The 27,962-nt window shown below is 44.8% G+C and overlaps 1 protein-coding gene across 1 annotated transcript in view; it reads right to left on the bottom strand.

Moving 5' to 3' along the window:
• Positions 1-20,319: 20,319 nt before the first annotated feature.
• PTPRU (protein tyrosine phosphatase receptor type U) overlaps positions 20,320-27,962 on the bottom strand; it is a 386,725-nt gene continuing 379,082 nt past the window's right edge. Inside the window, exon 30 of the mRNA XM_054999127.1 lies at positions 20,320-26,345. Within this exon, the coding sequence (XP_054855102.1) occupies positions 26,283-26,345 (63 nt within the window). The 3' untranslated portion in view covers positions 20,320-26,282. The remainder of the gene's footprint in view (positions 26,346-27,962) is intronic.

Below are 27,962 nucleotides of genomic sequence, written 5' to 3'. Positions count from 1 at the left end.
AACTGCCTGTCTAAAATGGTGCAGTTCATTCTACTGTATCAGGACTGAAGTTTTGCCCTGGATATTCTAGATAATCTTGAAAAATAAACAGCACAGAGACATTTTAGATGGTGTCTACTATTCCCATCATTACAGCTACAATCCAAAGCAGATTCTCTTGAGAACAAACCTCATTGAAACAGCTGGGATTTCTTTCCAAACAAACATCGATAGGATTGGGCTTGTGCTCGATTTTAAGATCACTCTCTCCGAGTGAAATTTCAAACTGCTTAATCCATTTGTATGTTATATCTCAGCTAAAATCTTGCTTGATAAATGGCAGAATGCTTTATCTTCACTTTAACCACCCTAGCAACCTCAACTTAAAGCTAACTGCATAATTTGCTGTAAATTAAACATAATGGGACTTGAATAATTATGTTGACTTTTGGAAGTACTTATGGATAAATACATGATTAGATATTTTGTATACGGCAAAGGAATATTTATTTTGAAATAAAAACTTCTCCCTGTTGAGGGTTTAGACAGAACGTTCCTGATGGGGCATTAGCCATTAAAACAGGCACTTGAAGAAAATTGCTGGGTTACGCTTTGTTGGAAGAAGATTTGAAATTTTCACAGACTGTATTTTATGCACCTGCTGGAGAAGCTTAAGATTTATGAAGCTGCCGTATACTGAGAGCAGAACCACAAGTGACAAAAGGCACAGATTGGACACTTGTCAGCTTCCCTCAAGTTTTGATGGGAAATGTAGGCATCCTGGTCTCGCAGCTTGGCTCTCTGACTGCTGTCCAATGGACTTTTCAACTGTCACTTGTCCAACATTCCGCCAAGCTGCCTACATTTCCCATCAAAACTTGAGGGAAGCAGACAAGTGTCCAATCTGTGCCTTTTGTCACTTGTGGTTCTGCTCTCAGATCATTGGGTTATCAAGGTCACTCTTGTTTGCTCTGACTGGCAGCTGCTTTCCAGGGTTTGGGGCAGAGGGTGTTTCTCATCACGTGCTACCTGCGCTGTTTTCACACACACGAGTAACCTTCCAGAAAATCGCACAAAACTCACAGCATGAAGCGTCTTCCTTGCGCGATTTCCCAGCACGATCCCCTTTAATGGTGCGATGACGTCAGAAAACGCACCATTAAACGGGATCATGCTGGGAAATCAAAGGAGACACAAGGGGTTTTGTGTCTGCCAACTGGTGCCCATTAAGCTTCCTCTTTGGAACCCACAAGAGACCCAAGTTGTTTCAGAGGTTGCAGATCCTTTCCAGATCCTCATCAGCAAATTGGGATGAGCAAAACAATCTCTGTTTTGTTTCCTTCAATATTCAATGGCTTAGTTTCTTTGTGGTTGGTTTGGCAAATTCATTTGCAGTGTGTGCATATTGTGTGGTTTCAGACTCCATTTAGAAGATATTTATGTGGACAGCCTGCATCATTTATATGTATATGTAAAATGCATAATCCTGATTTATTGACAACTGATAATGCTGAAAAAGTATATATTTCACGAGAAAGATTTGCTGTAAGGAAAGAGTGGGATAGAAAAGATCACAGGTTTGATTCATGCAAGGGAGATTTGTGCAATTGAGGTTTTTATTTACTAAATATTTGTACCCTGCTTTTCTCTGACTCAGAGGGTATCTTTAGGAATCATCAGAAGCTCTATGATGAAACCATAACATTTCTGGCAATTCCTAGAGTTACCCATGTCACTTCCTTCTTTTTTACTGGAAGTGACATTACTTTATAGGCAGCATTGCTGTGCCCCCATATCCACATCCACAGCCCTGCCAACAGTTGCTACACACTGCCTAGTAACTCTGTGGTGGGGCCTCTTGAGACCATGCAACCTAAAGATCTGCCAGATACTGCTTACCTTGATTCCCATTCTGCCCTTGTGGTTCATCTCCCCATCAGGTCCACTGTTGGGTTGCAGTTCTGGCTTGGGAAATTCCTGGGGATTTGGTGGCAGTGCTTGGTAGAGAGTGCTCTGCAGGGATGTTACTGCTGGAGTATAGCAGTGTCTTGGGTACAAAGAAGAAGAGAGGAAGACCTTGGAGGAGGCAGCAAGCTCTAGTTAAACAAAATGGAGGAGTACCTGTTTTCTAATAAGGCGTTTTCTCCTTGTCTGTCTGCAGAGCGCTACTCTTAGAACTCTTTCAACTATCAAGGTAGCTAGGTTTATTTCTTCTCTTTCCTTTCTAGTTTGTTAGTTCTATTAATAAAGCTTTGCTTACACCTAATCAGTTCAGTGTTCTGAGTGCTGCAGAGGCGCTCTGCCAACAGTCCAAAGCTGCCATTTCCTCCTGAGGAACTGAATGCTCTTTGTAGTCTGAAGGTCAGTTGTAATAAGGGTTGCCAACTCCAGGTTGGGAAATTCCTGCAGATTTGGGGGTGGAGCCTGGGAGGTTGCAGAAAGGAGGGACCTCAGCAGGGTATAATGCTATAGAGTTCAACTCCAAAACAGCCATTTTCTCCATGGGAACTCATCTGGAGATCAGTTGTAGTTCCAGAAAATCTCCATGCCCCATCTAGAGGCTGGTAACCCTAGTTCATCAAGGAATTAGATGTCTGTCACTACCACAATATTCCTCTGACATCCATTGTTCCTTCAAACAATATCCATCAGGGTCAATTCCTCCCTATGTTAATCACCTTAGTTAAGTAAATAATATTTTTAGGATTAGCCAGGAAGCACTGGTCATCTCCAGGGGGAATCCAAGCTGACTGTATGTCTGTCATAGGCCTGGCTTGAATGACATGAGGGTCAGGAATGACTCTGGAAGGCTCAGCCACAGCCTAGCAGGTAAGTCAAGGTGTCATGCAAACGACCGGCCCGACAAAGCTAACAGAGAGATAATGAGCTCATGACATGATCTGCAGACAGGCTTTGGCCTAGTAGATAAATCCTCTGTATTAAATAGGGCACTTGAACTAATTGAATCGAGCTGCTTCTTTGGTAATGAATTCATCTGCCTTGTTTTATCTTTCTTTTTTCCCCGTCTCTCTTTCCCTTGCAATTTGGGACATGATTTTAAGACCCCAACGGTCCAAAATGAAATCTTTTTTTCAGCAGGATAAAATAGGACGAGAGGCCTCTGGAAGCCACTTGGTAGGACTTGTAGATAATTGGGGAGCGGAAAGGTCATTAGAATGAAGGGTTGCCCCTCAGGATCTCAGGAGGCAACGGGCAAGCGTGCTTGTGCGGAAGTGGAGGAGCAGTGGGCAGATTAGCAACATAGATATTAGTGAGTTTCCATGCCAGCAATTGCGTGGGTAGGAAAATAGGAGCGGGAATGGCTATATGGCCTCGTTCGCAATGAAATGGTAAATTAGGTCATTGCATTTCAGGTGTTCGCTCACAACACTCTTCCCATACAAAAATAAAAACCATGCACATAGCAAGCTAGCATATCAGCAAATTCTTGCCTAGGCTATGCCCTAATATCCCAGTTTTCTATATGCAGGGAGTTTACATTTAGTGATGTGACACCTCCTCCTTGCATCTGAAGTGTTACAGGCCACAAAGGTTTCCCGTCTTAGTCAGAGGCACTCTTAGCAGGTGACCTGGACACTGGCTTCAGCCACTTCCTATAGGGATGACACTTCCAAGTTTTCTCAGATGCCATGCCATTATTTTATTTTATTTTTCTCCTGCCACTGCTCTGAGCCACCTGAAGCTGAGGGGGCACTGGCAAACCTATCTGAAGGTGAAGGGCTGTGGTGGTTTGTAGGGAGAGAGAGTGTATGCATACCTGGTAAAAACAAGGGAATGGGTTTGAGCGGCAGCTGAATTCTCCCTAACCCATGCCATATGATGTACAGCTCAGGGAAACCGGCAGCCAATGGAACTGTCCATATCTGAGCCCAGCAATGCAAGCTGCCTTTGGGATGGCTGTCTTCTAAATAAAAGGGTAGGAATAACTGAGCAAGTGGGACTAAATTTCCTTTCCAACACCCACAGCAATGGTGGATTTACAATGTTGGGGTTGCTCTACTGCAGCTGGACATGGAGACATTCAACAGGAAAATCTTGCCCAGGTCTTTAGCCCTGTACCATAAAATGTGCCACCTGCTAAAGGGTCTTTCTGGCAGACTGTTGTTAAAAGTACAAGAGTGAGTGGACTATAAAAAGTTGCCATGCCTGTGCACCAGGCAGCAATTCAAGGACTGCTGGAGTTCCTGATTTGTGTACGCAACAATGGAGACAGCTGTACCTGTTGGACTGCTACCTGTCTTTATCTAAGATCTTTCCATCTCACCTTTCCGTAAGTCTAATTCAGTTTAACTGTAGATGTTAAAGGAATGGAGCCTCTGTCTCTTTATAGCAGCTTTATAGAAGGGGGTATCTACAAATCTCACCTTTTTGGAATATTTTACCTGGAATACATTCTCAGTGGAGGGATGCCAAACTTATTAGCACAATGAAATAACCAAGAGTATTATTACTTATTGAACATTATACCTCTGTTACCAAGGAATGAGCCTTCATTGGATGAATTACGCTCTGGAATTCTAGAAGCAAACTTGTGAGTGAGACAGAACTCTTCTTGAAAGGGGAAAAGCCCCTCAAACTTGCAGGATTACGCAGAATGTTTATCTGACCTACTGATTTGCTTTTCAGTACAAAATAGCAAGCAATGAGTACCATAATGTGTTCGGCTAAGTACATCGTGGCGATTATGAATAAAGGCCCTTTCCTTCGCATTGGATTAATCAGTGCTAGATGGCTTCTGGCTTCTGAACAGATGCAGAAGGCTAATTAAAAAGCTGCCTAACAATGCAATGTTGTCCTGATTTCCTTATTTGTGAATCCAACCACAGATATTGATACTTCAAAAGCTCTGCACACCAAAAGAAGCTTTGGATCACCACCTATCATACACCCCCACAGTCAGGGGACTCTGCTCTACAAGGGGACCTATGCTGTCCCCTAGTCCAATGCCTAGTTTGGGCACTAACTGCTTCAAAGTGGGATGCCACTAGGAGTAATGCAGATTAAGGAACTGGGGGAAATTGTACCCCTGAATAAGTTTAGGAATGCCTCAAATCACACATCCCCAGACTGTGAAGACCTACCCCTACAAGAAGATGTGCATTGGTGCCTAATCCAAACACTGTCTCTAGCACCAAAGGAGTCTCAGACAGCTGGCAATCAGCTGTGGGAGCTCCACTCCATCCACTGCAACCAGTGATTTTGGGGTCCCATCGTTGGTTTTTGCCCAGCCCGCAATCATTAAGACCACCCCTGATGTCAGTGAGAACAAGGCCTGTATGATGCTTCTGTGAATGTTGGAAGTTTCTGTGTGTAAATGAAAAAAGGTACATGAATATAGAGACCTAATGAAACTAGGGATGGGCACGAACCGCAAAACAAATGAATCATGAGATTCATGGTTTGTTGTGTTTCACGAACCATGAACCAAGAACCTTTACGAACCTGCCCCAGTTAGTGAACAGGTTCATTTGGTTCATGAAAACATCACTTCCAGGTCAGCAAATCGTCACTTCTGGGTGAACCAGGCTAAAGTTCATGGCAGTTCATCAGAAATGGGCTCTGACGAACCGCCAGTTCGTGGCCCAGTTCGTGCCAAACTTTGGTTCGTATTTCAATTCATGCACATCTCTAAATGAGACCAAGGTGTGGAGAGAGGGCTTGTGGTGCTGAATTTAGGCTTGCTATTCTCACAGTGAGGGCAAGAGATCCCCGCCCTCAGTCTCTTCCCCCCACCCCTCTTACCTGGCCAGCAGGGGGAGGAACAGTGCAAGAATGCTGTGCTAGGGGTGAAGCATGCTCCCATGTGCAATGAAGTAATCTTGCACATGCCCATGTCGTGCCAGGAATGATGTCATTCCTGGTGCAACACTGGGCACTCTGGAGGTAAGTTCCCCCCAGTATGACTCCCTCATGCCCCCCCCCACCCTGTGAGAAGAATTTCATGGCTGTGCACACAAGTTGTTTCCATTATGGCCGTGGAGCTCCTCATGGGGCAGGTCTTCTCAGAATCAAAGGATACAAGAAGAACTGTTTGTGATTCAAAGAGACAAAGTTGAGACAACATGTGCCTCCATCGCCACCAAAGTATCATTCTTCTTTCCACTCCATACTCTGTTCCTTATATTGCCAATGCTTGCAATTACTTGGTTCATAATATAAATTTGTATAGTTTAAGGAACTGTTTCCTGACAGTTCTCCAAGAGAGTTTGTAAAAATTGAGACAATTCTGAGCCGAGCAGTTTGTCTATTGCTATGTGCACCCCTCTCCCTCAGCCCATGCAGACTAAGAGGGATCTTTCTACGCATTTTTCCCACCTCTCTTTGGGTGAAAATAAACATTACTAAGTATCTAGGGACACTCAAGTGAACCTCATTTCACGCGTCCTCCCTCCCAGTGTATCTGGACGAGTGCAGCCCTTGTGTTTTCCTCTCTACCTTTTCTTTGCTGGAACACTGAGAGCCATGCTACAAGCGACACCTGACACAGGTTGGACACTTGTCAGCTTCCCTCAAGTCTTGATGGGAAATGTAGGCATCCTGGTCTCGCAGTTTGGCTCTCCGACTGCTGTCCAATGGACTTTTCAACTGTCACTTGTCCAACATTCCGCCAAGCTGCCTACATTTCCCATCACAGGCCGTACTGGCAACCTACTGTGCCTTCCTGCGCCCACCATTGGTTAGGCAAGAGTGTCCCTATTGGAGTTGCAGATCTATTTTCTAGGCTTAGGTGCAAAGCCCAGCTGTGTGGCTCAGCGTTAACAAATGAACCATCTGGCTTCCCCCCCCCCCCCGGACTCCTAGCAAATCTCCAGTTAAATAATTACTTACTTCAATGGCTTCTAAAAGCAAAAAGAGAGTTAGACTCATCGCACAGGTGAGTCTCTGATAAGTTGCAGCTGTTTACTGTGTCGTTACAAAGGAGAGAAACAAATACAATCTTGCCTTCCTGATATCAGCAGGAATGTCATTTTTTCCGCTCATTGTTGGTCTCTAGCACCTCTTGCTGATTAATGAGCTACAGCTGAAATATTACCTGGCAAGAATGTTGACATGTCCGTCCCTTCTGGGACAGGCCATGTGCAATGCTAAAAGAGGATCTCGCCTTCTTTGGCGGGGGGGGGGGGGGAAGCCTTCTAATTCCTCCCAGAATGCCACTTAGAGTTGCCAGCTAGAGGGGAAACACCAGTCTGACTTGCCTTCATGCCTGTAATAAATTAATGTTGTTACCCTTAGAGACAGTCTGGATAATCCAGTTGGTTCAGAATGTGGCAACCTTGCCTACCTAAGGAAAACTTATCACACCTATTTTGAAACAACTACATCGGCTCTGAGTCTGTTTCAGAGTGCAGTTCAAGGTGCCGGTTATGATCTGTAAAGGCCTTCATGGTCTGGGACCCACATAGGGTTGCCAGCCTCCAGGTAGTGGCTGGAGATCTCCCGAAATTACAACTGGTCTCCAGGCCACAGAGATCAGTTCCCCTGGAGAAAATGGCTACTTTTGGGTGTGGGCTCTATGGAATTATGCTATGCCAAGGTCCTTTCCCTCCTCAAACTCCACTTTCTCCAGGTTTCACACCCCAGATCTCCAGGAATTTCACAACTTGGAGCTGGCAACCCTAGACCCACATATCTAAAGGGCTGTCTCTTCCCATCTGTTCTTGTGTGCCCCTTGCGGTTTTCATGTTGCCACTTGCAAGTTCTGCCGTCCCCCACCCCAGTACTTAGGGTAATCTGCCTGGTGTCAGCTAAAGCTGACTGCTGAGTAGGCATAGCACGAGACTGCGAAGGTCTAAGGCTTATTATTTGTTTGTCTGTTTACTTCATTTATATCCCTCTGTTCTCCCCAGTGTGGACCCAAAGCAGCTTACATAATTCTCACCTCCTGCATTTTATCCTCACAATAAACACTCTGGTGGGTTAGGTTGGACTGAGAGCATGTGACTGGCCCAAGGTCACCCAGCAAGCTTCCATGGCTAAGCGGAGATTTGAACCTGGTTCTCCAGCATCTTGCAATGGAAGGCAGCCCAATTTTGTCAGATCTCGGAAGCTGAGCAGGGTTCAGAACTTGAATGGGCAACCACCAAGTAAGACTCTGCAGAGGAAGGCAATGGCAAACCACCTCTGCTTCTCACGTGCCTTGAAAGCCCATTGGTGGGGTCACCATAAGTTGGTTGCGACTTGACGGCACATACGTCCACGTGCTTCGGCATCCTAGTTGACACTGTAACCACTGCACACACTGTCCCTCTTATGAACTGCTCCCTACACAAACAGTGCCTTAGAACCCTCACCTGGGCAGCTCTGCTGTAACTCTCCCACCCTGCAAAATACGTTCCCTGAGGCAGTGAAAGGGGCACCCTCTAGTAATATCTAGCAGGTGCTGAAGGCTTCTATATTTTCCAGGGCTTTTAACGGGGTGCAGACTGCAGACATTTTTAGGGGGCTATCTAGGATCCACTTGTATTTTGTATTTTTTTAAATCTGAAAGCCATCTTGAGCTTTGAAAAAGGTGGTTTATAACTACTTTAATAAAATAAATAAATACATTTGATCCCTCCTTGTCTTGGTGGACATCCTATATGAATTGAGCTTTGTCATCTGCCCCTTTCTTTTGTGTGTGTGTAAATTTCCTTTTAAAGGCTGGCTCTCTTATTGTTTAATATTTTAAAAGTTTTATATAGCTCTGATATGGTTTAAACCACGGAGTGATGGATAGGCATTTTAATAATTTATTTCCACTTTTACTGGCATATAATAGCTCTTGCATTCATTCATTTGCCGGATGACAGAGAGAAAGCCCAGGCTAGCCACCACGGACATGTCCCTTGATAGTCTTTAAACGCTTTGAATGACACTCCACTTCTTGCTACAGTGCAGCAGCAAACAGAATTATTTTCTGTGGTGTAAAAGACTTGCATAAATATGATTGACATTGATCCTGTCTGACTAGAACTTCACTTTAAAGAGATGTATGCGTTGCTGGGGGGGGGGCAAAACATCCCTTTGATATATCAAAATGGATTTGATCACAGGAAGGATTCATTAGCTGTTGAACTGACACTTGTAGCCATTTCATGGCATAGCTGAAGGCAGAGTGGTGCGCTGGGGAAAATATGAAGCAGGAATCAGTATTAGTCTAAGGGTTGGATCCATTCCAAGCGAAATTGGCCATTTCCACAGATTCTCCTTTACCGATGCAGACACACACACGCATTTCATTCCTCAGGATTGCCTATCCCAAGGGTTGCCAACTGATCACCAGAATACCGAGATCAATTCCCCGGGGGGAAATGGCTGTTTTGGAGGGTGGTTTCTTTGGTGTTATACCTCGCCAAGCTCCAGCCTCTACCTAAACTCCACCGTCCTCAGACTCCATCCCTAAAATCTCCTGGTGTTTCTCAACCTGAAACTGGCAACCCTACAACAATAGCATTTCATGTAACAACAGCAGCAGCAGCAGCAACAACAACATTCAATTTATATACCACCCTTCAGGACAACTTAACGCCCACTCAGAGCGGTTTACAAAGTATGTCATTATTATCCCCACAACAAAACACCCTTTGAGGTGGGTGGGGCTGAGAGAGCTCTGAAAGAGCTGTGACTGACTCAAGGTCACCCAGCTGGCTTCAAGCGGAGGAGTGGGGAATCAAACCTGATAGAACAATGGGATGAAGCGGCGGGGGGGTGGGGGAGAAAACTTCTATTCTACTGAAGAAAATTTAGTTTGGATCTAACCCTAAAGTGTCGGTCCTGTGCACATTTTCCTCTAGAAGTAAGTGCTGTTGTGGTCAGTGGAGTTTCCTTGGGGCTGTTGGGCCTCAGGGTTTGAGCTGAAATTTCAGGGTTTTAGCCTCAGTTAGGGTGAAGGGCCAGAAGAAAGACATCTCGTTAATTTGTCTGGTTTGCAAGCATAGGCAACTGGTCGTGACAGCCACTCCCCTCCGAACCGCTGGGTGCTCCCCATTAGCTCTCATACTCTGACTCCTAAGTCTCAGGGTGTGTAATCCTCAGGAGACATGACAATTCTAAACTTACGTCTGAGTAGCCATAGCATGAGGCTGTGATCATCTGAGGCTTAAAAGCTGTTCCCCATACAAGCAGTGCCTTAGCGTCCATCAGCCCATGGCAAAGGCCTCATATTTGGTGGGGAACAACAGAAGGACATTATATCAGATGTGTGACGGGAGTATTCTGCCTGCCACACACACACACTTTTCTGTTTGCAATTGCAACCCAAGAGGTCAAGGAAAAGCAGCTTTTCCTTTCTGCTGTTTTCATGACTGTAGACTGTCCATTGCGGGGTTGGGACAGGGAAGTTGCTCTGGTGTGACATCACTTCCAGGGGAAATCCAGAAGTGTTATTGGGTAGCTCTAGGAATCACAAAAAACATAAGAGTTTCCTGCGATTCCTAGAGCTACCCACCATCATTTTCTGGCTTTCCCTGAAAATGATGTTGTTATGCTGGTGCAGGCACAGCTCCCCCCCCCCCTACTATTGCTTGGAGCAGCAGCTAGCACTGAGAGCTTGGGGTGGGGGGATTCCCTGTCCACCAGGGGCTTGGTAGTCCTAGTTATTGGCTCATTTCTGAAACTTACACATAGCAACATAAATAACATGATTTTAACAGTGGCTGCAAACAGTGGTTTACAAATGCGAAAACAGCCGAGGTAGAAACGTCTTCTCTCTGCCTGTTTCATTCACAAGCAAAAAAAGTCCCTGTAGGTGGGATGGGGGGGGGAGTAGAAAACTCCCATCTCACATCAGATGCAAAGTCCTCAATAAGGACTTTGTGACATGTCGATCGGCCCTTAGAATGCTCCCCCGGAGGCCTCTGCTGTAATGCTGTAGGCTGGGCTAGTGTTGACTAAACCAGTGAGCAAGTTCTGTTCATCTTCATGGGATCTGCGCTTGTAATCTTCATCTGTTTCATTTTGCCCGCTTAAAAGGATTCAAACTGACCTTCCCATCGGCAATTACTTCTTCCAGCTGCAGGTGAGGCTTAAAATACCTGCAGGAGTGGCTGGTGAACTACTTCTTGTGAAAAAAAAACATACAAATGAAATTGGGAATCGAAGGGAGCTGAATAAAATGAAGCGGGGGGGATCATAACTTAAAAGCAGTCTTCAAATATAGGGAAGGATATAAAAGTAAGTCTTGAAGGTGCCGAAGTTTGTAATGGTTTGTTATGTGCAATTGTCCAGCTTAGAATGCTCAGCCATAGAACGAATTAAGCATGATTTTCTCCCAGATTTTTTTCCTCCTGTTCAGAAGATTCAATAAGATTCTTTGCATACATGGTCAGCATCTTGCAGACGGCGGCATCAAATTCAATGTGGGAGTGGGGGAAGCTAACCCACATCACCCCGTGTCCAATTCAAATTGTGCACATAATTCAGCCAAATGCTGCCAGCAGTCAATCACAAAACAACATTCATATTTTCGGCCACTTCGGTATAATCAGATTACAGTTCCCAGTAGGACAACATGATAACCCCCATGCATGCAGTATCAATATTACAAGTCAGAAGAGAATTTCCAGGGGAACAAGACACTTTAAAGACTAACAGGGTTTCCAGGGTATAAACTCTCAAGATACAAGCCCTTATATCCCAGTCAGAAGGTGAGAAGGGTATTGCAAAGAAGGTAGTCGGGATGCAAAGGGACAACTGCAAAATGTAACCAGCTTGATGAGAGCAGGGGATAAATGCAGAATATTTTGCAACACCCCTCCCACCTGCTGACTGGGATATGAGAGCTCGGGGATCTCGTCTCCTGCTTGTATCTGATGAAGGGAGCGTGAAGCTTGAAAACTTATACCATGGAAATTTTGTTGGCCTTTTAAGGTGCCACTTGACTAAAATCTTACTCTTCTACTGCAGACCAGCACAGCTACCCACCTGAAGCTATCTTCAGGGGAACAAAATCAAGCTTTCCCGAAATGATTCTCCTTTCTGACCCAGTTCTGAATTGAGTTGACAAGCGCAGTCATGACTGATGAAAAACTGCCAGTCCTTTGCACTCTCTTTTCCACTGTGATTGCACTATCTCCCAAAAGATAGGTATTCCAATGGTTAAAATGCCTCTAATCCTAACACAGGCTATAGATTTAGAAGGAGAAGGAAGACTTCTGTTACTCTGAAACTGGCTTTCTACTGCCTTGACATGCCCAGGCAAACTGCTTTGCTTGCTGTCTGTATTAGGTATTACACCTTCCAGTTCCATTTTTTAAAAGAAAAAGACCCACTGGTTGGATATTTGAATAGCAAGAGTGACCAATATTCTTTCAAGTGAAAATCTCCAACATTACACAGTTCTCATAGGATGACGGCCGCTGAATCTATTGCACTGAAAAAAACCATGTGCCTGATTTGCAAGCAATAATTTTAACAGGTGAGCACCAGATCCATATCTGTGTTGCACATGGGGAACTAAAAATGGGTTACAGTTTAGCCTTGGGGTTATCCTCATGCTATTATAACAGATCTGGTCTAAAGAATGCAAGTATAATCCTGGTATCAGAAATAGAGATGGGCACAAAGTGGGAAAATTCCGAACCGTGCAGTTCTTGGTTCATCACATTTCATGAACCACCAACCACGAACTTTCATGTATTTGTCCCGGTTCGCGAACCAGTTCTTCGGTTAGTGAAAACGTCACTTCCAGGTCAGCAGAATGTCTGCAGAGAGCCCATCCCCCCAGTTGCCTAGGAAACTGATTGATTGGTGCTAGACTGTCTGCAGTGACAAACTGAAATACAAACCAAACAAACTGGGCTAAAATTCATCATGGTTCATGAGAAATGAGCTCCCACGAACCTCCAATGCACACGAACCACAAACCAGCCCAGTTCATGATGAACTTCGGTTCGTATTTTGATTGCGCCCACCTCTAACCAGGAACAAAGAAAGTTTCAAGGGAGCAAGAGAGTGGAATGGAGCTCCATGTGTTTAGGAGATTCCAGTTTTCAAGTATATTTTATCGATTCTGTACAACTTGAAATAAGGTTTATATTAGTCCTACAAGACAGAAGAGTCCCAAACTAGATAATTCCAAAAGTTGTTGCAGAGTTTCAGGACTGCACAGAAGAGGAACTTACAGAATTATACCTACTGTGTACATGTAAAGACCGTCTAAGGGTCTGGCTATTTAAATAACTGCCTCAAATTTTCTTTTATATAAGCTTCTGGGAGTACACTAAAAAGGGGGCACATTACAAGAAGTTAACAACAAAATTCTGATATAAGCCATAAAGGAGGTGGGTGAGTTGCTGGATTTTGTAGGTCTAGTAGAGAAGGACTCTGTGGACATGTAGATTGGAATCTGATCTGAGATAGGTCTGGATTTCTGATGTGTCTTGTGGCATGTTCCAGTGTTATATTAGTAAATGCATAAAGCCAGGCCTGCCAAGCCTCTGCCGATGGCACAGGATTCTTGCTGCTCAGCTGCTGGTGGTGAGGGGATGATGGGAAACAAGGAGGATGTTGGCAGTGCCCCATGCACCTGGAAGTAATATCAGCCTGTTGTCAGGGGATACCAGAGACATACTGTTATTTGGACAACACTTTAATGCACTGATGTCCCTTCTGGATTCACAGTAAATGATGACAGTCTGTCACCAGTGATGTAATGAAGTTGCCAGCAAGTCCCCCCACACTTGGTAAGCCCCTCACCACCAGCCCCTTGGTTGCCAAGGAGGACCTGGCAACCCTAAGTTAAGCACAATAATTAGAGCTAGGGCTCCCAGAAACATGTAGGCCTTGGCACCTAGTGATGATGTCATAGGCCACAGACTCCTGCCCAGACACACCTTTGTGTCCCTCTACAGTTTCATCTAGAATAGCTATTGGAGTTTGTGGCAAGTAAACTTATTTATGTTCGCTTCTTTGTCATCCTACTTACAGTAAAAGGCAGAAGTTGCTGTTTATTATCGCTATGCATATTAAAACATTTGAGTGATCTTATACTTTCTTGTTTTGGCAGCTAAAGAGAGGCACTCTGTGTATCAGGGCAACCTGCCCGTCAGAATCATGTACAATTGAAGCTTCACAGTGTGGTACCTGAGAGACTGAGGTACAAAGCAAGTCCCTGGACCTGCCTCAGGAACTCATGAGGTGACCATATGCAAGCCTCTTCTTCACATCTGCAATAGGGATTGACAGTATTGACCTGTGTTACAGGGCTTTTTGCAAAGAAGACAAACTGTGTAAAAGAGATCAGTATTACTATCTCATCTTAGGATATGAGGGTGGATGTGTGGGTGATATGAGCACATCTGTATTTTATTTTCTATTATATTTGTTTATATTTCTGCCAACAGTTTCGGTTCACAAATTTTTACTATTGGCTTTACAGATTCACTTGTATGTTGGAACTGTTTTTTAACTTACAGCCATTTGTACTTATAAGTTTATATGCAGAATATATATATTATGTACATATTTTCTGTATTTAGTTTAACTTGTTTATGAAATTCTTGATTTTATTGTGAGGCAAAATCAAAACTGAAACAGAGTCAGAACAGCAAGTATGAGAAACTCAAAATCAACCATAATGAGTAATGCTAAAAGGCAGGAATTTGCAAGATAGTGAGTGGTCTTTGACTATTCAACAGCACTGATTAAATGCTAATAATAATCATAGGGTACTAGGTTGGGGGATTCCTGGTGATTTGGGGGATGGGGCCTGGGGAGGGCAGAGTTTGCAGAGGGGAGGGACCTCAAGAGGGCATAATGCCATAGAGTCCACCTTCTAAAGCATCCATTTTTTCCGGGGGAACTGATCTCTGTTGCCTGGAAACCAGTTGTAATTCTGGAACATCTCCAGGCCCCACTTGGAGGCTGGCAACTCTACCAGAGTGTGGCTCAAAAACCTACGCAATCAGAATATGTACAGATAGAAAAGATGGTTCCACAGACCTGGGGCTACCCCAATTTCCAAAAAAATCCCTTATATTAAAAAAAAGAACAAAAAAGCAGTAAAATGCCAAGATCTCAAAAGACTACCTCATGAGATCTTAGCAGCCATTTTGGATTGTCTAAGCAACCCATATTGTCAGTGGTTGCCTAGGTAATCCAAAATGATTGCTGCAGTTTCCTTTAGAAATTTAAGGTGAACAGGGGGAGAAGAAGTGGGTAGGCAGGAAAGGCAATAAGATCCAGAAGGGAGCAAAAGTCGTGTAAGGGGACTGAGAGAAGGAAGAAATTAAAACGAGCAAAAGGTGGAAGAGATGGGAACTGGAGGAAAGGGAAGAGGCTGTGGGGCTGCCAAGGGGATGGGAACCATGGGAGATAGCAGGGAAGGAGATGAGGAAGAAAACAGGAAAGGGGAAAAATTGTGGAGGCTGCTGGCAGGAGAGAAGGATGGGAAGTGGGGAGTGTGGTGATTAGTAGAAGGAAGGTATGATCTACCCCCCCCCCAAAAATACAGATTGCTCTCCTTTAATCCTTCTAATTATTATTTTATTAACATCTAGAGTGCCCATCACAGGGAGAGATGAAAGACAGGCAGCTGTGTATTTTGGTTCTCTTTACAAATGAAGACAGAGCTCTGATTATCCATCAAATGTGAAAGGGAGCGAACAGAAAGCATTTTTCATCTGCCGATGCCAACACCTGTGGGCATCTTACTCCACAATGGATATGACTATAGGGCAGAACAATAGCACCTCTTCCAAACGCTCGCTCACACTCACTCATAAAAGGGACACTGTATAATTACATTCCACTATAAACAGAGCTCTTGAGTTTAATTTGCATTATTCCCTTTTTATTATTTATTGGCAACATTTAATTACCACATCCTTCAGAAACTATAATTAAAGATTCAAAACAGGCTTGACGACTCAATTAGGGCCTTTTAAAAGTTTTATTTTGGTGCGCGCCTCCATTAAATTAAGGCTCAACTTTTACTGGAAGTCTTTAATATCGCAAGGCATTAAACCCAAAGGCTGCTTTGCTGGAAATAAATCACTCCCAGACAAAAACTGGCAAAAGCTCTTACTTAGATGTCCGTAGTCACAATATAATTTTGTTTTCCAGTCAGGAGAAGCATTAAAGAGTCCATGTTTTCTTTGAGCTAGTATCTCAGCATCAGGTAATTTGCCCATTCTCTCTCTAGATCAAGGTTCATATACTGATATGTGAACCTTAATGAGGCCTGAGGGGAGAAGTCAGAAGTAGACATGGGCACGAACCAAAAAAATTTAACAAATCAGTGGTTCATGGTTTGGTGCCGACGACGATCCTGAAGTCGCAAACCGCAACAAACGTTTTTCGTTGCCGAACCGGTTCACGGTTCGCAGAACGGCCCCCGTGGCACTTAGAGAGTGTTTTGCAGGCTCTCCTACAGCCATCACCCAAGTTTGGACAAGATTGCAAAAGGGATCTTGGAGTTATACCCTCTCCAGTCCAAGGCCCCCAGGAAACTCCCATAAAAATCCAAGCTGAATTATACTTTCAGTCTCTGTCCCCAAAGGCTAGCAAGTGGCAAGCAAGAACTCTGTTCCACTCCACTGCTCGCTGAAAGTGAAACCCAGCCTGGAAGCCCACAGTTATTTATAAGCACAGGTCCCATTGAGCAATGCAGGAGGTCTGTGTTTGGCCGTCAGAGCTGCCTATCAGGGTTTGCAGGGATGACATTGGAGTGCCTGTGGCTACAGGACACCCCCCTTCCCTCTCCCTCCCCTGGGTGTCTTCTCCCAACTTGTAACCACTTTGCAGCTCCATGGTTGGAAGGAAGACCTGCCGATCAAGGTAAGCTGGGCTTCCATTCGGGTTTCCAGGGCAACAGAAGGAGTGCAGACAGAGTTCAGGCATTCTCCCAGCTCCGTTGCCAGGGGAATTGATTGCTGGCGCCTGAGTGTCTGGCTTCCCAAACCATGGCTGAACGCACCGAACCAGGCCTCTCCCGAACGCTGATTCATTGGCCGTGGACAATCACGAACCACCGGATCGCGATCGCACAATCGCCAATGTCGTGGGTTTTTGAAGTTCATAATGCGGTTAGTGCCCATCTCTAGTCAGAAGTCCTAACAAGCTGGGAGGGAGGAAACCACTAGAGTTGCCAGCTCCAGGTTGGGAAATTCCTGGAGATTTTGGCAAAGAACCTGAGGAGGGCAGGGTTTGGGGAGAGGGAAGGGATTTCAGCAAGGTATAATGCCATCGACTCCATCCTCCAAAGCAGCCATTTTCACCAGGGGACCTGATCTCTATGACCTGGAGTTTAGCTATCATTCCAGGAGATCTCCAGCCGCCACCTGGACATTGGCAAGCGACACTGCAAACAGAAACCCACCAGGGAAAGCTATTCTGTTTGTAATAAACAGTTATTAAAGTAAGACAAATGGTGTCAGAAGTCAGAACCACTCCCTAGAGACACTGGTGTGAAGGGTCCTTTTGAACTGTCAATCAAAGTAAAACAAAAGAAACGAAAACCGAAGCTTGGCATGGCAAAGTTTTTCACACCAGAGGCCTTTGACTTCAGGATGGCCTGACTGGAAACAGCGTTTGTCCAGATATGAGATTGCTACAAAACTGAATGCAGAAGAGGGGGACATCCAGATATGTTCCCTAATTAATGCCATGGGTCCACAAGCAGTACAGATATTCAACTCTTCTGTACTTGCTACTACTACATGGGATAAGAATAAATATCTGCCAATTCTGGGGAAATCTGATGAATATTTTGTGCCTTTGAAGAACCTTATCCACGAAAGGGCCGGCTTTCACCAATGAATCCAGACACCAGGGGATCTGCTGAGGCCTACCTAAGATGGCTACATGAGAAAGCAGATGGCTGTGAGTTTGGAGACACAAAAATGAAACTATTAGGGACAGACTTGTAGTGGGAATTTTAGACAAAGATTTATCCCAGAAATTGCAGGTGGAAAATCAGCTTACCCAGGAAGGGGCAGTACAGATTATAAGAAATTCAGAACTGATAAAAGCTCAAGTCTGTGGCGGGGTGGGGTGAGGGCTTAAAAGGTAGCATAAAAAGCCATCATTCTCTAAACCATCCCAAAGGATGAAGAGGTGGTTACAAACCGCTCAGAGACACCACATCCAACCACAAAATTAATCACTCTGTCCCCTAGGGTTGCCAGATCCTCAGGGTCCAAACTGGGGGACAAGGGGGGTTATGGGGGAGAATGGGAGGGGCACTTACTGTGCATGCACAAAATGTGGATGCGATCCAGAATTTTCATTGTTTTGCTGGTAATAACTTCGTTCCTAGCACAACAAAGAAGGCACGGTAGCACTAGGGAGCTCGCTCCAGAGCTCCCAGGCCCATTCCCTGCACCTCCTCCCCCCAGCTGGTAAGAGGTGGCAAGGGGGCAGAGGCTGTGAGCGGGGAATCCCCTGCCGCCCTGGAGAACTGGGAACTCTACAGTACCCAAAAGCAGAGCAATAGAAGTATGCACTGTGGAAAAGGGCATGCACAGAGGGCAGGATGTCCAGCAAAGTCTGCAGAGTGCCACGAATGTAAGTGGACAGGGCATTTTGTAGCAGTCTGTCACAAGCGAAGGGTGCAAGAGGTGGTAAAACAAGATGAAGTCCATGACCAATTTTTCCTGGAACCAGTTAGGCATTTCAACAATTCTGCTGACCCATGGGAAGTTCTGCTGCTGATTAATGGCCTCCCTGTGAAATTCAAAATTGACACGAGTTGGTGTCAGAAAAATCTCCAGATGCTATCCGAGGTGATTGACAGTCTACTTAACACCCGAAGTTAGGTTGTTGATTGAAATGTTAGTAAAATTTTAGCAGTAAAACTGTTCTCCACTATGAAAAACTCAAAGGAGGGGAAATGTACTGATATGTGAGCCCCAACTAGGCTAAGGAAGAGGGGAGGAGTCAGAAGTCCTAACAAGCTGGGAGGGAGGAAACAGAAATCACACTGCAGACAGGAACCCAGCAGGGAAAGATGTTCTGTATATGCGTTTGTAATAAATACTTATTAAAAGAAGACACAGAGTCTTTGGCATTAATACAACAGGTCCCTGCCTTTTGTAAACCTATGAGCCCTTTTGGAAAGCTGACACGGTGTGATGGACACAGACGCAAAATGGCTGCCGCAGGAGGTGGGACCTGTCACAAAATGGCTGCCACCCCTTTCCTTCAATCGCACAGTGACTGTGGTGGCAGCTTCTGCCAAAGCAACATTTTTTTAAAATCTACACAGCCACTCAAGATTCCAATGGCCAATCAGAAGCCTTGCTGTGCAAAACCCCTTGTGCCCGCCAAATGTTTTAGAAAGTGGGTGGGGGGGTGAGGTTTTAAAACTCACTTAGAATATCCATTGCGAGACACAAAAATCTAGAGCAGGGGTACCCAGTATGGTACCCATGGGCATCACAGTGCCTGCTGACACCTTTCCTTGTGCACGCCAAATGTTTTAGAAAGTGGGTGGCGGGCACAAGGAAAGGTGTCGGCAGGCACTGTGATGCCCATGGGTACCATACTGGGGACCCCTGCTCTAGATTTTTGTGTCTTGCAATGGATATTCTAAGTGAGTTTTAAAACCTCATCAGCACATGTGAAACCCTCAGAGGTGTAGATGGCCCCCTTGGCCATTTCAGGTCAGAAAATGATGTGGGTGGGGGAAACTTTTGTACCATCTCCCTACATGCCACAGTCCTAATCCTTATTGAGCTTCTGTGTGCCTGAAAACTGAGTTCTCCATGGAAAACTCCCAGGGTATGCCTGATTGAAGGTCCTCGTGGCCAACCCAAACATAACGCAATGACTGTATAATGCGTAGCTAGACCCTGTCAGTCTCCCAGACCTTCCATTCAAAGTACTATCACAGGATCTGGAAACTTTACAAGATGTCCAGACAATGCTGTTTTCTGGACTGGTGGGGAAAAAATCCCAGGCCACCATGAATTTCAAGCATCGATTTTTTTTTTTTTTGTAATTGATTTCTTGTAGCATAGTGGTTAAATGGTTGGGCTGCCAATCAGCATTCTGCTGGTTCGAAGCCCACTACTGCCTTGAGTTTAGCAGGTGGCTATTTACAGGGAGGTAACTTGAAAAAAAATTAACAACCACTAACAGAATTCTACAATTGACATTAGATCCCCCTTTTCTCTGGTGTAGTCATTCTGGTTCCGTGCCCAACTGGCCCTTTATGTAGCCCAAACACTCTGGCATCACAGATAGCTAAGGTCGAGACCTTGAAATATTCTTCCTGCTGTAGGAATAGACAACCCCTTCTGGCCATTTGTTTATAATTTCTGCAAAGGCTTCTGCACATGTCTGCAATTTTAAACAATTTTTAAAAAATGGCAAAGGTTTTCTCCATTTTAAAGTGTTTTATTTTATTGGTTTTTAATCTGACTTTTATTAAAAAGGGAAAAAAGCACCACTGAATTTGTAATACTGATAAACATTTTTCATATTAATAACAGCATATATACACATAGGCCTATATATACATATGTCTATAAACAGGACTTTTCTGGTTTTATGGCAGATGAATATCTCTGAGGGAGCTGAAAAGTAGTTACCTTTTATAGCACTTGGGTTTTGTTTTTTAAAATATTTGCCCTTGCTCTGAGAGAGAGAGAGAGAGAGAGAGAGAGAGTAAAAATTAAACATCTAGCAAGACTGAGCTCTCCAAAAATAACTGATATCTGGCCTCTGCATTTTCCCCCTCAAAGCTGAAAGAGCATTGTGTTTTTGTATCTTTTTAAAAAATGGTTTTTGCATATCTTTTGGGTGACAGTTTACCTGTGAGCTTCTGAATAAATCAGCAAAAAAACAACTCTGCAGATTTTCCCTTTTCCACCCAGTTAGAATGATTTGGCAGCCACTGATTTGTCCCCCCCCCCCCCAAAAGGCATAGGAGATGTACTGAGTGGGCCCTCTTTAGGAAATGCAATTTGTCTGAGAGATGAGAAGAGACATCTGGTTCATAGGAAATGCAGACATTTGATGTTAATTTCCCCAAATGAAAACCAGGTAAGAATTTTATTAATCCCAGCATCTTTCAAAATCCTTAGCTTCTCTTGTGCAAGTCCCAAGGCAATCAAACTAGACTATCAGCCAATAAATCAACTGACCCCTCCCTTCCCTCCAGCTGACCCATGATACTTCTAGCTCCATTTTCTTTGTAGCTATGGCAATCATAAATATAACCAATGCAATAACACTGTGTAATTGTGGATTAGTCACCCTATCCTTTCCAGAAGTATTGACATTTACAGAGATGCGCCAGTCAGAAGAAGGGGCAGTTCATAATTTAAGTCAGCCTTACGTTGTGGGCACTGATCTTAACCTAGGACAGTAGTAGATTATAACTTAGATCCAATGGGAAGGTTTCTGGTGGCAGAAACTTTCCACTCAGAGAGCATGATTTTCTCACTCGCTCTACTCCCACTATACCTCCAAAGAGCCCCCAAAGAGCATCTCTTTGGGGAGGGGGCATTCCAAGTTGCAGCAGGAATGGGGAAGGTGAGGAAGTTACACTGTGGGTGGAAATCTTCCCACCACTGGAAACACACATTTTGAATCCTTTGTTTTCTGGTCATAGATCCAGAGAAGTTAGGCGTGTTAAGTCTGTAGTTGCAAAATAGTAAAGAGTCCAGTAGCAGGTTTAAGACTAACCAACTTTATTGTAGCACAAGCTTTCGAGAACCACAGCTCTCAACTTATGCTACAATAAAGTTGGTTAGTCTTAAAGCTGCTTCTGGACTCTTTACTATTTTGTTTTCTGGAGGTCTGATCTCTGTGATAAATGTGTACGATCCCTCCCTGACCCCCCCCCCCGAACATTTATGGCCATGCAATACCTTCCCTGTTCACTTTCACTACAGACTTGGAAGGACTCTGATTTATCATTTGGGGAAAAGAGAGTTAAGACAGTGTTTGCTTATGCTATATGACAGTTGCTTATGATCCAGGTTTGGACTGGGAGGTATTCAACAGGATCAATAATCGGAGGCACGTGGTGGTACTGGTTGCACTGGATATGGTTGTTATCCTCGGCCAGTTGATCCTTGAAGAACTTCTGCACGGGAAGGATTCTGCTTCTTCAGCTGTGTTGGCCAGTTATGTGGCTGCCATCTTTGCTTACCTCCGCCGAATTATCTGGTACCCTAAGACTAGCAAAAGGCCAGGAATTCTAGCTGATGCAGCCTGGGAGGAAACCCTTCGATGGATGAACAAAGAGGCAGAAGAATCGCCTTGCCTATTACAGAACTTTAAAGAAGTACTGGATCCTGCTAGAGACAGTTAGGAGTAACCACTCTCCCACATCACGTCTCCTTGGGTCTGCAATCCAGGGACTCTGGGGTTGTATTTAAATACAGCTTCTCAGTTATAAAATACATGCTCAGTCTGTCCATTTTGAAAGGTGTGGAAAAGTGACATGTCACATACAAAGCCACCCTGAAAGCACTGGAATCAATGGGGCAAGAGCATCTTTATCTCTGGGTATATCTTCCCACCCCCATGTTGAAAATTAGCACCACACAGAGAAAGCCCTGTCCCACAATCATTGAACCCACAATGGTGTGTTTTGAGTGATTTATAACTCACTCCTGCCTTTCCAGAGGTCAAATCTGAGCATAAATTCCTTGGCAGGATAGCTCTTTGTAGGAACTGTCAGGCTTTATTGAAGGCATTAGCATTTTCATACAAAATTTGCATCTCCAGTGGGATGAATGAAAGCAGCCGATTATTTCACCAGCGTCCAACAAAGAGAGTTAAAGCTTCCAAGCATCAAGATCACATCCAGGTGCGGATGGGATAGAGCAGGATGGGCTGCGTATGCCCTTTCCAGCTAAGGTTCAAAGAGGCGTAAGATGGAAGGCAAGAAATATCAAAAGATGTCCCCCCCCCAATCTCATTGTATCATCTTAATTTTTCCTAACACATCAGCACAAGAGAACCAGTAGTTTCTTTTGCCAAAATGAACCACCATCACCGTCATCAACCAGGCTAGAAGAAACCAGAACTTCTAGGAATGCTTTAAAAAAACTCTATCTCCTCAATATAAATAACCTCAAGAATGGATACCTGATTCAATTCTAGTCATTATGTGTGACTACGGGCCAAGCTATAAGTGACGAATTACGCTTGCATGGCAAGTGAACAGACTCACATGTATTCCTCCCTGTTCACTTGCACTCCACTCCACTCCGGAGTGGAGTGCAATTGAACAAGGAGGAATACACGAGTCTGTTCACTTGTCATGCAAGCGTAATTCGTCACTTGTAGCTTGGCCCTACAAGGGTCAGAACCAGAATGTGCATCTCTGAGTGCACAGTGGGTGGGCAGATGTCATCTGCTTTAAGATGCAGCTTGGGGTGTGCATCTAATTTATGCCCGTTGCTTCTCATCCAGAGGACAAGATCTGTATGCCGAAGTTGTTTCTGCATGGGGGATCTCCTTGGGAGCAAGGGAGCAGATCCCTGCACAACTTAAGGTAATTTGTTTCCACGTACCGGGCATGTTTGTCAGTGATGAAATGGATGGATTTTTGCAAGCATCCTCCAAAGTCTTATGGCTTCCAGTTCTTTAGTATACTAGATGTGTGAAGGGGGTGGGAGGTGAGCCATACCTGTTACTCACTGGAAAACTCTCCTAGCATTTGAACTGCTTCACATCTTAATTTCTACCATGAAGATTAATGCTGAAAGTTGTGTGCATTCTGAATTAGAATGATGCCCCAAGAGAAGGGAAATTCAGAAATCGGTATCCATCGTGCAAATGAAACACATTTGCATAATCTCTCCTGTTTTGCATAATTTACTCTGCTAGTCATAAGGAGGTACAGGGAGCCACGCTGGATGCTGAAGCCTTGCCTCGGAAATCTTATTCATCCTGCCCCTTTGGTATCTGATACTTAATGGTCATTGCACTGTCAAGCATGCCTCTGTAGCCATAAGGGCCGGAAGAGATGTCCAAGGCCCCATCTCAAGCTCAGATGTAGCCTTCTTAATGGTTTAGTTATAAATCCCTGAACAAGTATGTCTTTGCTCTTTGTGCAAGGGAGCCAAACAATGCCATTCAGAAATACAGCATTAATCTCCACCTTAGAAAAAAGCAATGTGCGGAACTGCTCTTAATTTCATCACATTGGTCCCACCATTTTTCTCACCCCACCTCACCCCATATTCTCCTATCCTAATGCCTGCAGCCTTCACAAGTGCAGGATTGCCTCTTAGCTAGATGGAACAATTTGGTTCTTATTCTTTGCAAAAGCCATTGAGGACCTGTCTGCCTTTGAGCACTGCAGAAAGAGAAGGCCTAAATTTCCCTGGAGATCCCATTGGTTGGAAAGGTTTAAACAAACAAACAAACAAACAGGAGTTTAAATGTAAGAGGTCGCCAGGGATTGATACTTCGTAACACTTTGCTCTTATCTTTGCTACTTCAATCAACACCTTGTCTGATAAGGGCTTTCTGGCTTTACGGGAAAAACTCTGGAGGCAGCTGCTGTCCTTCAGGGGCAACTAATGGCCAAGCTGCAAAAGACACCAGAAATCCCGGATCAGATCTGCAGCGCATTTTTCCTTTGGAATGAACAGCCCCAACTTGAGTCCCCTCCCTTCCCTCACATATTTTACCTCTCCTGTCCAGATCTGCCATTTGCCCCACTGGGTCCTCTCTGGTTTGGCCATGGCAGTGTCTACTGGTTTTGGTCTGGGAGATGGCCACTGCCACGCTTTCAAATACATCTTAGGGCTTTTCAGACATGTGCTACAATAACTTAGTTATTGCCTGACTATGCTTTGCTTGCCCATGTGGCAAGAAGCACCATGCAAACACCAACTGGGAGAATTAAGTGTCTCCTCCTAAGAGAAACCAGTCCTGCCATGTGTTACTCTGCTACCTACCATAGAGTTTCCCCAGTTTGTTGGTAAGTGGACACAAAAACCATATTCTCCCATGCAAAAAACAGCCTGTGCCCCAATGCTATGGCAGCCTCCTCTGCTAATGATCTTTACAAGTCTGACGGCAAAGAGGAGGCAGTGACTGAGCAAACCAGATTGTTCAACAGATGGAGCAGAGCGACAAAGGAAAGAACTGCACGTACAGCATCCCTGAGGATCTGGGGTCCCGATCCCCAGCTGTCAAGTGCTCTTAAGGGTACAGGAGACGTGCCACTCAACCAACTCTCTTCCCTTGATGTTGACAATTCTCCATAACTAAGTCTGACTTGGGGAAGGGGAAGCTCTGTTTGATCAAAACTGATCTTCAAACAAGAACTCTGAAGTGCTAAAATCGGCCACAGGTCCCATTTCCATCCCCGAGCTATGGCCAGCCAGCTTCCCAGGACCTTTCCTTGCATTTTAAAAGAATGTTATCTACATTGGCCTTCCCAAAGAAGACTCGTTTTTACTTACCTCCGACACTCTTATAAATAGATGGGGGAAAGATTTTCTGCTTAAACCAATTTGAAAAGCAGTGAGACATGGGAGGGGCATGCTTCAAGACTTGAAAATACTTCAGAAGGACCTGACCTCTGAACACAAAGTGCCCCAACCCAACAAAAAACTTCAGCTATCTGAACTGGAAAACGCAGGCACAAAGATGGTGGTTTGGAAATCTGGTCTGGATAGCTTAGCCTCTTGAGTGAGCAGCTGATTGGTTTCTCTCCCTGATAGATACCACCAGAAATTAACTCCCTGCCTGAATTTTCCTCCAGGCAGGACTACTGCCAAGACACAGGCAAATATAAATTCAGAACCTCTCTGGAGGTAGGCATCAGTCCAGGGCCAAGAAAGGTAATGGTTATAACAGTGTATGAAAACTGTACAGATCCCTTTAGCACCTTTGGCCATTTCCTAAAGATGATCAAGGCCATCTGTCGTGCCCTGCCAGAGCTTTATGATACCAGCAACAAGGTCCCACTGCTGCAGTGACTTTCATGCAGCCCTTTTGAAAGATGCTGGGCTTTTGCTTCTCCTCTAGCTGTCTGTGGCATCAGTCCATTCCAGGCTTTGACCAGGCAGGAGCGCAAAGAGATTCGCCCGAGGCACACCAGTGTCCAAACACATACAAAGAAGAAATGCCTGTGTGCCAAACTCCTGGCTGGCATATACACCTGGGGTGATTTTGGGCAGCCTCTGCTCTGCTCTGCCCCTGGAAAAGGAGCAGGAGTGGGAGAAAAGGGGGACAGATGAAGGTAAGGGATAGACATCGTGATCCCGTAACTTTCGTGAGTTTCTTTTTTTCCCTTCTCCATTTTGTTCTTCTCATAGTCTGGGTGCAAAATGCGTGCTCGGCACAAACCCAAAACAAACTTTTGCTTGTGGGCACTGGGCATTGTGCTATCTGGTCTCCAGCGATTCCAGGTATTCCAGGGCTAAGTCGTAGCAGAAGTGGTACTGTTCCTTTAAGGAGGCGGAGAGAGGGAGAGAGAGAGAGAGAGAGAAAATGAGTCAAGATATTCTGCACAAAACAGAAAACAGGCAAAAGCTGGAATATGTGCAGCTGGCTCTATAATTGGCAAGGTAGGATAGTGGCCTGAGGTGGCAGCCTCCACCCCACTTCCCCTTAAGCCCTGGTGATGTTGTGCCACCACTGACTTGTCTTGTCCTCCTGCCCACTTCTCATCTAGGAGTTGGAGCAGTTGATGCCACTTCTCACTTGGTTCTCCAAATGTCTTTAAGGGCACCTTAGCTTGCTAAACTATCACAAGATGGACTGTTTGGGAAGTTTTATTGGACATAACGTGGGTAGCTTCCTCTGCTGCCTTTGAAGTCTCATGGGAACCAAGAAGGAAGCAGCATTAGCAGGCACTGGCTCCTGGGAGCTAGTGAAGATGATAAAAAGCAGTGGGGCAGGGATGGTGAGAAGGGGAGCCAGCAAGAGTTGCTGGCTGGAGGGGGTCGGCCTCAGTGGCATCCCTTCTTGAGATGCCAATTAGCATAAGGCATGGATCACTTTGAAAACCTCTCTCCAGATGAATTTGTGGCTCTTGAGAAGTACCAGCTTGACAGCTTAGGAGGTCCCATGCTTAAAACCACAGAGTTTCTGGCAATTCCTAGAGCTACTCTATGTCACTTCTGGGCTTTCCCCAGCTGACACCACTCTGTTTTTCTTTTTTTATTTCTTCCTGCCATTGTTCCAAGTGGCTGGCAGCCCTAACAGGTAGTTTCAATACAGGAGGAAGAAAAATGTGGAAAACCCATGCACCCTAGCCAGAAATAATGCTCCTGTGCATACTTTGAGAGGGGTTTCCAGTTTGTCTATTGTACTTATCTTCTTCATTTATACCCTGCCTTTCAGCTCTATGCCCCCCCTCAAAGGCAGCTTCCAACCTTCTCCTTTCTTCTATTTTACCCTCATAACAACACTGTGAGGTAGATTAAGCTGAGAATGTGTGACTGGCCCAAAGTTACCCAGCAAGCTTCTATGGCAGAATGAGGATTCAGACACTGGATCTCCCAGATATGACACTCTAACCCCCAAACATGCAACATGGATTTTATGGTTAGCGAGTCCTCCTCAGTGCAAACCATTCCTTTCCCCATTTTTTTGACTCAAAAAAGATGTGAGATATTATAGAGATATTTCACCCAATTAGGCTTTTCGTTCCAGCTAAGTGCTCAGAAAAGCACTCACATTCTCCCCTCCTCCCCCTCAGCATTCGATAGGAAAACTTGAAATCCCCCAATTTTCCCAGGGAAAGTTTGGTGGATGAATAAAGCGATGGATTATTTGCACTTCAACAGTATCAGTGCATTCAGCGTAATTCCTCTTCTACTGCCTCTCCCCTTGCAAAATACATGCCAAAGAGCACTTGGCTATTCATTGAAGTACATTTACACACAGTACAAAAGAGCTGCTAGCGCGGGACATAAGAAATCCAGCCGTACTGGTAAGTGCTCTCCACTGCATACTCACTTATGACAACTCTACTGGTACAGCCTTGGACAGAAAAGGGGGGGCATCGAAAACCACTAGCAGTTAAAAACGTCTGTACAGCTTTGATCTTCAATTATCCC

The sequence above is a fragment of the Eublepharis macularius genome, chromosome 15, assembly GCF_028583425.1.
Source record: "Eublepharis macularius isolate TG4126 chromosome 15, MPM_Emac_v1.0, whole genome shotgun sequence".
NCBI lineage: Eukaryota > Metazoa > Chordata > Lepidosauria > Squamata > Eublepharidae > Eublepharis > Eublepharis macularius.
The sequence above is the reverse complement of the archived record's forward strand: the minus strand, read 5'-3'. Positions and strand labels throughout refer to the sequence as shown.